This window comes from Cydia strobilella, chromosome Z, assembly GCF_947568885.1.
Source record: "Cydia strobilella chromosome Z, ilCydStro3.1, whole genome shotgun sequence".
Classification (NCBI taxonomy): Eukaryota; Metazoa; Arthropoda; class Insecta; order Lepidoptera; family Tortricidae; genus Cydia; species Cydia strobilella.
The window spans coordinates 47,345,669-47,359,883 of record NC_086068.1 but is presented as its reverse complement, the minus strand read 5'-3'; the positions used below and the strand labels follow the sequence as shown (position 1 = coordinate 47,359,883).

Here is a 14,215-nt window from a genome sequence, read left to right as displayed (position 1 = left end):
GCACCCTTGTATAACAAATAACTATTGTACGTTGTCTCTTGAACAGAGGTCTCGAAGCGGCAGGCCTCTATGAACAAGTGACAAATTGGGGTACATATGCGGCTTAAGTGAAACGAACTATACAGAAACATAGTATATAGATTCGTAATACAAAAGTTAGGATTGCTAAAGTAACCGAAAATTTGCGTTATTTATTTTCGGGCCAAGTCGAAAATCATATAATTTCCTTGGTACAAAAGTCGCATTTTGTAATAGACGATGAGCAAAGTAAGACCACCATACGTCCTGCAATGCCGTTCTCTTGACTATTCATGGGCTCAAATCAAGAGTGTATTAAAAGAGAGAAATAAAATAGCCAAAAAACTTTAACAACTCCAGCAGGTGTTGGGATGGTGCAGGCAAATATGAAAAACAGCTCCGTAAAAAGCTGCCACTGAATGCGATAGGAAAAAGCTTCTTATCACAATCTTGCCCACCGAGGGTTCCGTACTTTTTAGTATTTGTTGTTATAGCGGCAACAGAAATACATCATCTGCGAAAATTTCAACTGTCTAGCTATCACGGTTCATGAGATGAGAATGCCTGGTGACAGACAGACGGACAACGGAGTCTTAGTAATAGGGTCCCGTTTTTACCCTTTGGGTACGGAACCCTAAAAAACTGATAATGATTTAAATTAAAAGTAGCTTAAAGTTTATTCTAGTAATCCTAAATTCCAATAATCCTTATCAATTGCATCAGTTTTTTTTTTTTCATTAGAATTTTACAGTTTTTTTTTTCGGTACACCCCTTCCCCTTACTGAACTTGGTAATTTACTTGGAAGCCTCACTCGCTGAATCATTCGAGATAAAATGGTTTTCCGACGTATTACAAAGAACTATCTAGCAGATAAATGAGTCATTACTAGGTATATAAAAACCGCAAAGAATATCAATGATACTGTGTTGATTACTACTACAATCAATGGCGTCAGTTAATAGTAGTTTTATGATTAGGTATCAAAGATAAACATGAGAACAATTGGCGCGAACCGCGCCTTTATATGTATATTTTTATGTATACATATATAAATATTATGGGAAAACCAGGAATCGACCTAGCCCCACAGTAAGCTCAATAAGGCTTGTGCTGTGGGTAGGTACTAGACGACGACATATATATAAATATTATACTATATACTTCAGACGAAGGACCAGCGCGAAATCGCCGTTTCATACAAACGTAAGTAGTCCTCATTTTCCTCATTGAAAATATTTTGACACAATTTGTTGTATATCATTATTTTTATTTATTTATTAACACCGGATTGACGGGGGCAAAAGTGCACCAGTGCTAGTGATTAATTAAAATACGACAAAATTTATCGACATCGTAAAATGGTACATTTCAATGCTAGTGCGGAAAGTATGTCATTACCCCACGAGTACCGAGAATGACATATCCGCACGTGTATCGAACGACGTTTTTTTAATACAGTTGCGAAAAAATAAGAAAAGCAACAAGTAAGGAATGGAATTCGAAACTTTTATATTATTAATTCTGTGACACTGACATCATTGACATTGACATTATGAAGAGGTGTTTTTCTAACTTTTATTCGACTGGAATAGATTTTGTTATTATTATTGAACCCACTTCAATTAAAGTTTTTTTTTCAAATGCATGTTCTATAAGATAGAAAAAATTGTAAATATTAAAACATTGTACTATTATTACCTAAATATCGTTATGTACGATTATTTGTATATCGTATATTTATAAAAACAATACCGAATGTTGCCTTTGGAAACTTAAAACATTCTTGCAGTAAGAAAATACGCCTCTTCTTTGACAGGCGTTCCGTTCCATTCAGACAACTTATTAAGAACGGTTTTTCAACATTAATAAATAAACGTGTTAATAATACTTATAATTATGAAGAGGTAAGTAATAAAATATGAAATATGCATATTTTTCGTATTCTTACATTAACAGTAGGTTTTTATGTTGATTACGACGTTTATAGTAACAGGATTTGAACCCGGGACGGTCGGCGGGACCTCCTGCTTTATAGGCAGGGTCACTACAGGGCCATTTAACTTGCAAGGTTCGATTACAGACCCACACACAGACAGACAACGGGACACGTCAAACTAAACAAAGCTTGTAAAAAAACACTTACTTCGTCTGGGTTAGCCTTGTTCATATCATAACTCATCCAAATTTCAGACGGATAGAGTCGCACCATAAGGGTTACTTTTTACAAGCTTTTATTTAACTTGCCCTGTTACTTAGTATGTATGTATGTCATTCATTTGTTAGTGTGGGTCGAATCTTGGAAGCTAGATTTGACCCACTTCCCGATTTCCGATTGAGCTGAAATCTTGCATCGGATGACAATGCCATATTATGATTTATTTAATTAGTCGTATGGCATTTTTTTTTACAAAATAGGCAATTACACTTTACATAGATACAATTTTACAGTTTTATCACGAAATGATAAAACGGGTCCAAAAGAATAAAAATCTAAAAAGTTATAGGTCAACATTTAAGCAGTTGAGCCACGCTGCTGCATCGGGTGTGAGTTGCAGCAGGTCTTCTCTAGCTCCAGTGTATGAGTGCAGAGGGCAGCGTTCAATTATATGTTGTATGGTTTGGATGTCCTCGCCGCATTCACACAAGGCTGAATCCTTCCATCCCCACTTGTTTAAGAAGTAATTGCAGCGACCGTGGCCCGTTCTGAGTCTGTTAAGGCGGCACCATAGTTTTCGGGGAAGATCGAACCCTGGAATCTGTCGTGTGGGGTTCACGATTCCCGAGCGAGAGTCTATAATAATAATATATGGAGCTGATCTGATGATGGAGACAGGAGGTGGCCATGGGAACTCTGTGATATAAAGCAACGCAAACTAACTGTTTCGGGTTTTATTTTAATTTTTTTGGCAAAAACATTACCTTCTTGGTACGGAACCCTACCTATGTCACAATGTACAATATGTAGTTCCACAATAGCTTAGGATTCTAATTTATATAAATACATGCAGCATACCTATATCAACAGCCAAGCAAAACCGCGTCCACGCCACTACCTGATACATATTTAATATACCTAGGTACCGACGCTATCATTCAAAATGCTTTCACGCTGACTTTATAGCATTGAAAATTCTGCAACGGACACAAACAATGGGGTTGACCAGTCGAAATAATTAGCAGATGGCGCCAGCATAGCTTGCCCTGTCAATCCCTAGAATTGTGTCAAATTTTTGTTTTTTTAATCCTCTGGATGCCAGCCCTTTAAGCCAAATCTCATAGAAAAAGGGGCAAGCTATGATGGCGCCATCTCTGCAAACCTTTGACAGATGCCAACCCCATTAATCAGTACATTCGCTTTGACTTAAATGAGACGATTATATTATAAGTGAACCTTCATGTTTAGGTGTGCGATCCGAACAAACCGGACGGCAAGCCGACGGCGCCGCTGGCGATCGGCCTCACCGTGACGCTGGGCCACCTGCTGGCCGTTGACTACACCGGCTCCGCCATGAACCCCGCGCGCTCCTTCGGCTCCGCGCTCGTCGCCAACGACTGGGCCAACCACTGGGTAAGATAACAAATAAAAAACCGGTCAAGTGCGAGTTCGTTTAACTCGCGCACCGAGGGTTCCGTACAAACTTTCAATTTTCTCATGTAAATAGAATCACGAAAGACTTGACCAGAAGTATACCAAAGATAGATATAACTCCGTAATAGATGGATAAAGTCTAAGGATAAACGTGCCTCGAAATTTGATTCTCAATCAGATGGCACCACTACCTTTGGCCTACTCCCGTATAGAGGGCGTTGACGGTTTCGTTTGTTATTTAACAATTTTACCGCATATCAGTGAAAGAACATGGGTTAAAATAATATAAAAATAATCAATGCAAATATTGCATTTTATCCATATCAAAGAGATATCTATCTTTGTCCATATATAAATACATTTTTTGATATTTTTATTTTTAGTTGTAATCGTGTGCCGATAGATGGCAGTGAATTTACTGTGGCTACAAAATTTACTATGACCGTACCGCTCTATCCTATTATATCACAGAATAACTAATAGTACTACCGTACAGAAAATTCACTCCTTCACAAAAGCCAGATTTAGGTACAAAATTATACCTACACTCACTGCCTGCAAGCAAAATTGAAACTTATAACCGCGCACGAACCGTGAATCTTCTTTGAGCGCCGCAGTTTTATGACCGAGCTGCGAGTGTCGGCACGGGGTTGTCACTTGACAAGTTTTTGTACCTATACCTACTGATTTATTATATTTAAGATAAATATGTAGGAATTACAAACGTTGATTCTGCAAACATAAAATTTTTAGCCGGAGATAGTATGTCTGATTCTCACGGAAGTAGGTATGCCACAGAAGTACTTATTCCTTTGAAAATATGTCGGTCAATATAGCCGGAAATTAAAAAAAATGTTTTTTCTGCTTCCTTGTTTTTCTGTTTATTCAGACATCCGTAAACAGAACATTATCTTTTATACAGATTAGATCGGGATTTAGGTTTCGAAGCCATTGCGTATTTTCAATTTTGCGGGAGCGGCAGCTCCCGCAGCCCACTGCCATACGCCTGCCCGGGCGGTGCGCCGGCCAAATATACCTAAACCATCCTAAACTGCGCAGTGACACCCCCTGATTATATCCTCTTTGAGTATACTAAGCATAATTGTGTACAGCGCCATCTATCGGCAAATTGGCTAACTAATTTGCGCGACCTGCATGTATGTATGTTGGTTTTTCAAGGATACTTAATTCTTTATCATGTGAACCGATTTCAACAATTTTTGTTTTATTTGAAAGAAGGTATTTTTAGTGTAATCTCATAGACATTTCAAGTATAACAAACACCCGCAAATGGGCTTAAATTGCAAATTAAATTAGAAAATGCTTTTTGATAATTAAAAAAAAGTTTTTACGATAGTGTGATTATATTTTCTGTAATATTTATGATTATGTTATAAACTTCGGAGATAACGGGGGGGGGGTATTTTTTTCACTATGAAAAATGACCTGGCGGCTCACAGTGTGAAGTTGGAGGAATTGCAGCTGAAACAGAAGATTATGGAGGATAAGAAGCGGAAAGAAATGCTGGCAAAGGCTTTGGCTGACAGGACCACAAACAAACAGCAGAAGAAGTATTAAGACTGGAAAAGATAAAGAAGGAACTGCAAGTGCTAGACGGGCAGTTTTCACAGGATGTGTCAGTGCTAAGGATGAAGATAGATCAGGCGTGCCTGAGTTATGCAGACGCGGAAAAACACTACCTAAAAATAGAAAAAGAGTTCCTCCAGGCGACAATAAATCTACAAAAGGAAAAGAGAAGAAGGAGTCACTGACAGAGCACCTCTGTGCCCTCATCATGGTAGAACTTTGAGACAACGAATTTTAAAAGTTAAGTCCACATTTATGTAGTTGCATTGAGCGCCTGAGACGAGATAGTTTTTACGTTATTTTATAGGCTCAAGTATTATTGCATTTAACTGTTAGCCTGGATATCGCAAAGGCCTTCGACAGGGTTTGGCATAAGGCACTTCTTTCCAAACTTCCCTCGTACGGGCTTCCTAAGGGGTTGTGCGCATGGGTCTCCAGCTTTCTATCTGGGCGTAGCATTTCAGTCGTCACTGACGGAATATGCTCGGATTATAAGCCCATAAACGCTGGAGTACCCCAAGGATCTGTACTATCGCCTACCCTGTTCCTTCTTAATGATATGTTATTAACTAACAATATTCATTGCTATGCAGATGACAGCACTGGCGATAGCTGTTATACAGGTCGTGCAAAAGCCCCTCCTGAGCAGGTGTCGGAGTGCAGGAAGCGACTTGTGTCTGAGATCGAGACGTCCCTTGAACAGGTCTCCGAATGGGGTAGACGTAACCTCGTCCAGTTCAACCCCAGTAAGACACAAGTCTGCGCGTATTCCGCCAAAAAAACCCCATTTGTCACGGCGCCAAAGTTTCAGGGCATTCCCCTTACCACCGCTAAAAGTATCGGGATACTTGGTGTCGACATTACGAACGAAGTCCAGTTTCGTAGTCATCTGGAACAAAAAGCCAAACTGGCCTCCAAAAAGCTTGGGGTGCTTAACAGAGCCAGACAGTACTTCACACCGGGTCACCGACTTTTGTTATATAAAGCGCAGGTTCGACCCCATATGGAGTACTGTTCTCATCTCTGGTCTGGCGCTCCACAATACCAGCTCCTTCCCCTTGACTCCATCCAACGGCGGGCAGTTCGTATTGTCGCAAATCCCGAACTTACTGACGGCTTAGAACCTCTTAGTCTTCGGAGAGACGATGGCTCTCTTTGCATGTTCTACCGTCTGTACAATGGGGAATGTTCCGAGGAACTGTTTGATCTGGTGCCATCGTCTCGTTTCTATCACCGCACCTCCCGCCAAAGGAGCAAAGCTCATCCTCACTTCTTAGACACATGGCATACCAAGAATAAGCGGGCATCTCGCTCGTTTCTTCCCAGACGGTGCATAATGTGGAATAAGTTGCCTCCTGAGGTATTTCCTTTGTGCTACGACATGGGATTCTTCAAGAAGCGGGTATTTAGGGTTCTCAAGGGTCGGCAATGCTTAAGTGGCTCCTGTGATGTTGCTTATGTCCATGGGCGACGATGACTGCTTCCCATCAGGCGGCTCGTCTGCTCGTTTGCTGACTATCACAACATTACTCAGTGGTGCCTTAATACAAATTAAAAAATAAATTGGTCGGTACTCAGTGTACACTAAAATATTCACTTTAAGTGATAATTTAAGTATAATATACATATATAATTTCTCATTTAAATGAAGGTTTGTTATATCTTCTTGAGAATAAAGATTCTTAAACCTGATAATATTAAGTAGAATAAAATAATTACTAATTGTTTAAGCATGACAATTGTATTAATGTACCTAAAAGCAATACATATGCATATTTTAATACTATGACTAGAATATAGAATATTTTTGTATGTCTTTGTTAAAAATAAGCAATAAGGTAGGTATTAAAAAAAACATCAAATAAAAAAATAGTTTTCTAATGTTCAATTCGAGCTCTTTCAAATATTATGATATCCCACTCGACCTAGTAACTAGACTTTGACTATTTGCCCCCTCTTTATATTAGGCATTTTTCATAATTAATAAAAATAAAATAAAATAATTACACTTCCAATGTTAATGTTAAGGTTAGCGCTGTTCATATCTATTCCAAATTTCAAATCGATAGCTTCAGTAGTTCTCGAGCAATTCTCGAGATATTTAGCAATGTGACAGACAGACGGACAGAGTCGCACCATAAGGGTTTCTTTTGTACCTTTTTGGTACGAAACCCTAAAAACCCACAGAATCTGGTCTGGTCGTAGATATACCAAAACGAAATCTCTCCGTGACTAATAATTGCATAACATCGACCGGAGCGACTACTTTTAACGTTGTAACGATATTGAAAATGACTTTTTTGACTTCCAGGTGTATTGGGCCGGGCCTGTCGCGGGAGGCGTCGCGGCCGCGCTGCTGTACGTGCACGGCTTCTCCGCGCCGCCCGTGGACTCCCCGCCGCCGCGGTACCGCCCCGTCGCTGCCGATGAAAAGGAGGTACTTACCTATCAACTTATAAGCCTGGACTGCCAAAAAATTTATCCGATCGGAGCGTTTTTCTCGACTGTTACGTTCTCTGTTCTTAAGGGTTTTGTCGGCTGACGGACCGGTCCAATTTAACGTTTTGAATTCTTTAAATACATATAAGTAATTTGAGTAATCACAGCTCTCCCAAAACCCTTAAGAACCACGCGGACTGGTCTCCAAAACCTGACCTTACCTGACAACGCTGGGATCTTAAAGTATATGTACGAGTGAAGTCCTGTTTCCACCCAACCCAACCCAACCCAAGGGTTGAAAAGTTGAAATTTGGCCACAGTGTGAATTTTAATTATTTTATTAGAAGACTCAACTGAACACCTAGCGTCTAGCGACCTACGCCAAGGTAGAGTTGGGACCGAACGAAGGTGTCATGTTCCGGCGTAACCGCGGCCGGGACCTTGACACCGCAAGGTTGTGGAACGCATCGCAGACATAATGTGTTAGAATTTCAAGTTATATTTTGTAATAATGTAGAATTTTAAGAGATTTATCATGGCTAATAATTATGAATATTTCGAGGGCCCTACAGCTGATATAAAACTTTGGCACATAGATATCTATACCAGGGATGTTGCGGATGCCGATTTTTTGACATATGCGGACGCAGATGCGGATTTTAAAGGCTCACATTCGCGGACGCGGATGCGAATGCGGATGTCGAGATTAGGCACATAACAAACGTCAAATATTACACTTTAGTCATTTTTATTTAAAAAAAAAACGAAACAGTATTTGAACAAGAATATAGGTTCCTATACTAAAGTCCAAATAAAACAAATTGTAATGTTGTCACACGCGTCGGGACGAGTGGGACAGCATACGATTTCCCTTAGTCCAGACGGGACCTCGGGTTATCTCTCGACTTAGCTCAGGGGTGAGAGGACAGAGGGGTGAATAATGAAACACTGATTTAGAACTAGATAATCTACGGGCTTTTATGCCGGTTTACTGATCAATGATCGGTGCGTCATCACAAAATTATTTACTTGTCGCTGTCCGTCATAGGCTAAAGTGCACGATCGACGAATCACAAAAACGAAACGAGATTCCTATTGGCTAATGACGAAATTACCTAGCACTTACGCCGCTAAGACGTTCTTGCACCTACCTGTTCCACATCCGCGTCCGCATTAAGCTCCGCATCAATTTTATGCGGATGCGGATGCGGATGTTGAAAATAATGCAGAAGTTCCGCGGATGCGAATATTCGCAACATCCCTGATCTAAGATACAAATATACCTCAGTAGAGTTAATTTTACATGTTATGTGCAAAATACATTATTAACATTATTATGAAATGAATGTATATATTAGCCATTATTATCAAGGGAATACATTTCTAAGTATTGCAATTAGAGAAAGTAAATTAGAAAAACCTGCGTGACATCAGTCGACCTACCCAGGTGATAAATGGCTAATAACATAAATTGAAGTCGTTAGAAGAAGCCATTGGCGTGGCGTGAATATCAATAAGCATCGGGCGTGAATTAGACGGCCAGCTCGAGGCCAGGGCCGCGGCGGCGGCGCTCCCCGGGGCACACCCTCGCTTTCCAATACTTTATTACCACCATAGCTTTTCAAATCAACATAAACACTCATAAACTTTCCTGTAGGTATAATACAGTCAATTGTTTATTCTACTCGTAGGTACCCCATACAATTTGACTTGATAAGTCAAGTCAAGAGCATTGAAAACGTGTCGCTTTGTATGGGAATTTCCACTAAACCATTTTAAATTGTAGGTATAATCGTAGTATTTCTAACTCTACACTAGTAATTTGAGCCTGTTAACTACCTTTGCGGTAAATCTATAACACAGTGGAAATAAATACTTGCAATATTATCCGACTGTACGTATGTATGATTGTATAATGTACCTATAAATATGTATACATATTTCTTTAAATAACACACAATGTAGCCAAACCAGCTTTATGAGTACATGAGGCGTATTTATAAGGGGTAGTTGGATTCATCTCTAAACATTCATCTATGTGGGAGTTGCTGGGTGGTTTTTATGGTTATACTTTTTTTTACTTAAAGTACAAAATAAAGGTTTGAAATAAGCTCTTATTAGCTTTCATAGAAGCGTTTAAAGTCATCAAGAATACATTGAGACGATTCTAACGAACTCAAACTTGTCGCCGGTTTTAATTGTAAGTAGGTACTTACTTACACCGAAATTAAGCTGAATCAAATGTCAAATATGGATCTATGGGTAATTTAACTTCCAAGATTTGTCTCGCACAAAAACATTGCGGCAATCAAATCAATTAAAAAAATATATAGGTATAAAGTTTAATATTTTAGTTCCACAATGTATATTTTATGTATGTATATGTATAACTGAATGACTTGTATTGCAAGCGCGCTGGACGCCTGCCCGCCGCCACCACAGCCGCTGCCACTGCTTGGACAGTGGAGCAGAGCGTAAGTTCTCGTGTAGGCCTTTAGAGGCAACAAGACTGCACTTGCACAATTTAGACATTGCACCAAACCGACTGTCAACGTCATTGAAGTGCTTTGTATGAAAAAATACAGTTCTCTGACATGACAGCTGCCGTCGGGTCCAGCTCGTATTACAAGTTACGTTTTCATGAAATTGGCCCCAGATTTGGCGAAAGCGCCGCGACTGTACCTGCTTGCGAGCTGCTCGCTAACTAATGCTCGGGTGCAGTGCGCGAGCGGTTTGTGAACGGCGCGCTAGAGGTACATTGCTACGGGGACCTTTAGGGAACTAGCTCGTAATTTGCACCTAATTGGCATGATGACAAATTTTGAAATCCCTTTTAATATTGTCGGTGCACTTGTATTGGTTCCGAAAAGCACATTTCAGCTATACTCATAAGTTTTAAAGGGCCCTCCACACTCATGCGCGAATCACGGCGCGAAGGCGCGAACGTAAGTGTGGCGTCGATTTCGCATATTGTTCAGGCCTTCGCACCTAGTTCCCCGTTTTTTGTCGGTTTATCTTCATCACATTACACACTATTTTGGCTCATCTGTAGCAAAATAAATATTAATTATATTATATGAAGCCGCTATATTTTACGGTTTAACAACAAAACAAATTGAAAAAATAGCTACAGCACGTATGATGCCGTAGATAAAGCCAAGCCAATGAGGTTGTCTATGCTGTTCAAAGAAAAAGTTCATGGAATGGTGACGTCACGGTTTGGCTCGCTTCTGATTGGTATCAGTCAAAATGGCCGATTGGAGAATTTTGCACTTTTATTTTATTGAAAATATTAATAATCCTAATGTTATACTGAAATTGGGCCATTTTATAGAATCATATTAACAGTTTCTTTGAAACCATTATTTCCATGATTATTTGTGGCTGTCATCATGCCAATTGTCGATAGCTTCGTATATAAGTAGGTAGACAAATTTGTGTGCCCAGTGAACTGGGTTAAATTCTTCTTCTTTTTGAAATTAGATAATGTATTACTAAGTTTAAGTTCAAGTTTTAAAAACTATCATTGGTACCTACCAATTTATACCAATAATTAAAAAGCACTTGATTCAACTATTACTATGCCATGGCCAATTACAATCTATTATAAAATAAACTCATGCCATGCTACGTTTACAGCCGACTAATTGATTCACTTTATTCAATTTGTCTTGATGATAACTTTTAACATAATTGTAATGGTCACATTTTGTTACGTCAATAAAAGTGTATAATAGTAACATTAATGAATCATTGATTTTTTTGTTTGGAATTAAACTACAAAATTACAAATAGCAAACGTCGCGGTATCACGACCACGTCGCAAGCCCATTCAACTCCATGTCGATATGATATTATGCAGTCAAAACGCGTCCCTAATAATGTCCCTGCTTGCCGGTTATCAACTTATCACACTGGCTGGATGCGATTCGTACGTCGCTCCGATGTGCGAGCGGGACGTCGCTATAATAAGCGCATAGCGTTGTCTCGCTCAAACATAGGAACGACGTGCGAATCGCATCCAGTGTGATAACCGTAACCGCCTTACCGCCGCCTTAAGTAGCGTTATACCAATTGTTAGTAAATCATTATCCTCCTAAGGCCCAGGTTCCTACCTATTTTACTTTTTCAGTTCGATGAAATTTAAAGCATTTCCATTTGGAACAGTTGCATCTTTTGTTTCGTTAAATTTTAGAACAAACAAAAATCAACTCTATTCCCTGCATAGGTTCAAATTTCAGTGGCAAATTTTTGGTTTTCATTTGTATGGCTGGGCTTTAGGAGGTTATTGTGAACTGTGTTGCACCTGTATCAATTTATTAAGTACATAGGCACTTGTAGTTCAATAATGTGTGTTTTGTGCAGCTGAAGCGGCTGGACGGCGGCAAGGCGGAGGAGCTTGCCTGAAGCCGCGAGTCGCTCGCGCGGCCTCGCCCCCCGCGCGCGCGCCCCGCGCTCGGCGTCGGCGTCGGCGTCGGCGTCACCGTCCCCAGCGAAACACAACCCTACTACCGACACCAATATTGAAGCCGACTGCTCTACCCGCAGACGTATAGCTGACTAGACCACACGCACACGCAAAATAATGTTCTATACGACACATTGCACAGATTCGGAATAAATTGAAATCTGGTTCTAACCGTTTTAGACGTTAATAGAGACGTTATAAAGAATAGTTTGCACTCAATCCTAGTAGCTTTTTCTGTGTGTATTCTCGAATTTGTTAGTCACTCGAGATTCGAATTATAATCTTAACACAAAATAATCAATCAAAATACAAATTGTTGCACATGGGTGCTGTCTACACTAAAATTGACACGCTTAGTTTTTATATAAATCTGGCTATGTGCGACGTCTATTTAGATATATGTCTGTGTATCAACCCAATGAAATTAAGCGAAACTGGCACGCAACGAAAATACTTTTATTTACACCGCTACAACACTGTCTTTAGCATTTTTCCAAGTTCACATAAACTTATTTATATTAAATTAAGTAATTTTATCTTTACAATCTGCATTTGTATTCTGTAGCCGCACACACCAATAAAAAAACACGATTTTAATTTTTCTGAAAAAAATATTCAATAATTGGTAGAATGGAAGACCTTTTTGGGAGGCAAGAGGGTAGAAATAATTATAATCAGTGTGATTGTCTTCCAAGTCACCTTATAACTCGTTAAGCTCTATATCTGCGGAGCTCTAACTTGCACATCATATATGTACCTACCTACATATAATTAGGTACAACCTTCCACGAATTGATTTACTTAAATCAGCAAAAAACAAGCAAGTGTATTCAGCACTGGATTACAGAATTCCCAACGAACACCCAACAAACATTCTGGAGCCCAACAAATCTCAGACAAGGACTAACATCAAATCAACGTGCTCACTAGCGCCACTGGTAAATAATGAGGCCTATCGTTTTTTTGCTCACCAGTTGGCGCCTCTGTTGATGGTGGTCCAAAAGACTAAAGAACAGCTGTCAGTCATTGAAGTGACAAGTGACATTTGACATTTCGAACTTTGCGGAGACCTCAGAATAATAACTAAGTTATGGATGGCGGAGACCACCATCTACACTAGCGCCCCTAGCGGCGAATTCATACGCGTTAGCCCTCATTGTGATTATTTAAATTTAGCGATAGATATTTAAAAAAGGGGGACTGCTAAGAACTGTATTTTGAACCTTTTGAATACATTTTTATAGTTTTTACGTTGCTGGATTCGCCAATATATGCGTCCAAAGTTGAAACGGCCGTTTTTGTTTTGAGTTTATAGATCGACGAATCCTGCAACATAAATAACTAGTTTGATATATTCAAAAGGTACTTAAATACAAAAAACAGTACATAGCGCCCCCTTTTTTAAATATCTACCGTTAAATTTAAATAACCACAATTATTTAGCAGTGGCGCTAGTGAGCACGTTTATGGGCTCTTAAGCAAAAGTGTTTCAATTCCCTCTGAATTCATTCATAATTCAATAGTAGGAACAATGCACCAATACGTATTTACTATTAATGTAGCTAAGTAAGATCTATTTGTACCTTAAAGTGATTATTAAATTGTTCAATTTTATTGTTACTACCTCTATTAGCACTTACTATATAAAACAATTTTCCAGTGAACATTATAATAATGGTGCTAGTAGAGGCGACTGCTATAGTTATTAGCCACTACATAGTAATTGGCCACTCTTAACAATAAGGCCATTGGCTTGTTTCTTTTCGACTCGTTAGGAGTGGCCACTTACTATGTAGTCGCTAATAACTATAGCAGTCACCCTATTTTAAACTTTGTACCGAGTATGAGAATCTTCTGATACAATATGAAGAAGTATGAAGTGAATGAAAAGTTTCCTTCTTATATAAAATAATAGATGCACGTGTAAGTTATCATCTATTTTTATATAATATTAAATCTCTTCCGTGTATGTTTAAAACATACTATGTTCGAAATTGTATAACATTACAGTACGATAAGTGTATATAAGTATTAAAGAGATGATTTTTCCATTGTGAAATATTTGAAGTATTCTTATCAATGTAATATTCGAGATTACTCAGTGTCGTCTGTA

At 39.1% G+C, this 14,215-nt stretch overlaps 1 protein-coding gene across 1 annotated transcript in view; it reads left to right on the top strand.

Annotated features, from left to right (window-relative positions):
• Positions 1-14,215, top strand: part of LOC134754914 (aquaporin AQPcic) — a 55,132-nt gene extending 40,917 nt beyond the window's left edge. Inside the window, exons 5-7 of the mRNA XM_063691388.1 lie at positions 3,423-3,587; positions 7,507-7,632; positions 12,000-14,215. Coding sequence (XP_063547458.1) covers positions 3,423-3,587; positions 7,507-7,632; positions 12,000-12,041 — 333 coding nt within the window. The 3' untranslated portion in view covers positions 12,042-14,215. The remainder of the gene's footprint in view (positions 1-3,422; positions 3,588-7,506; positions 7,633-11,999) is intronic.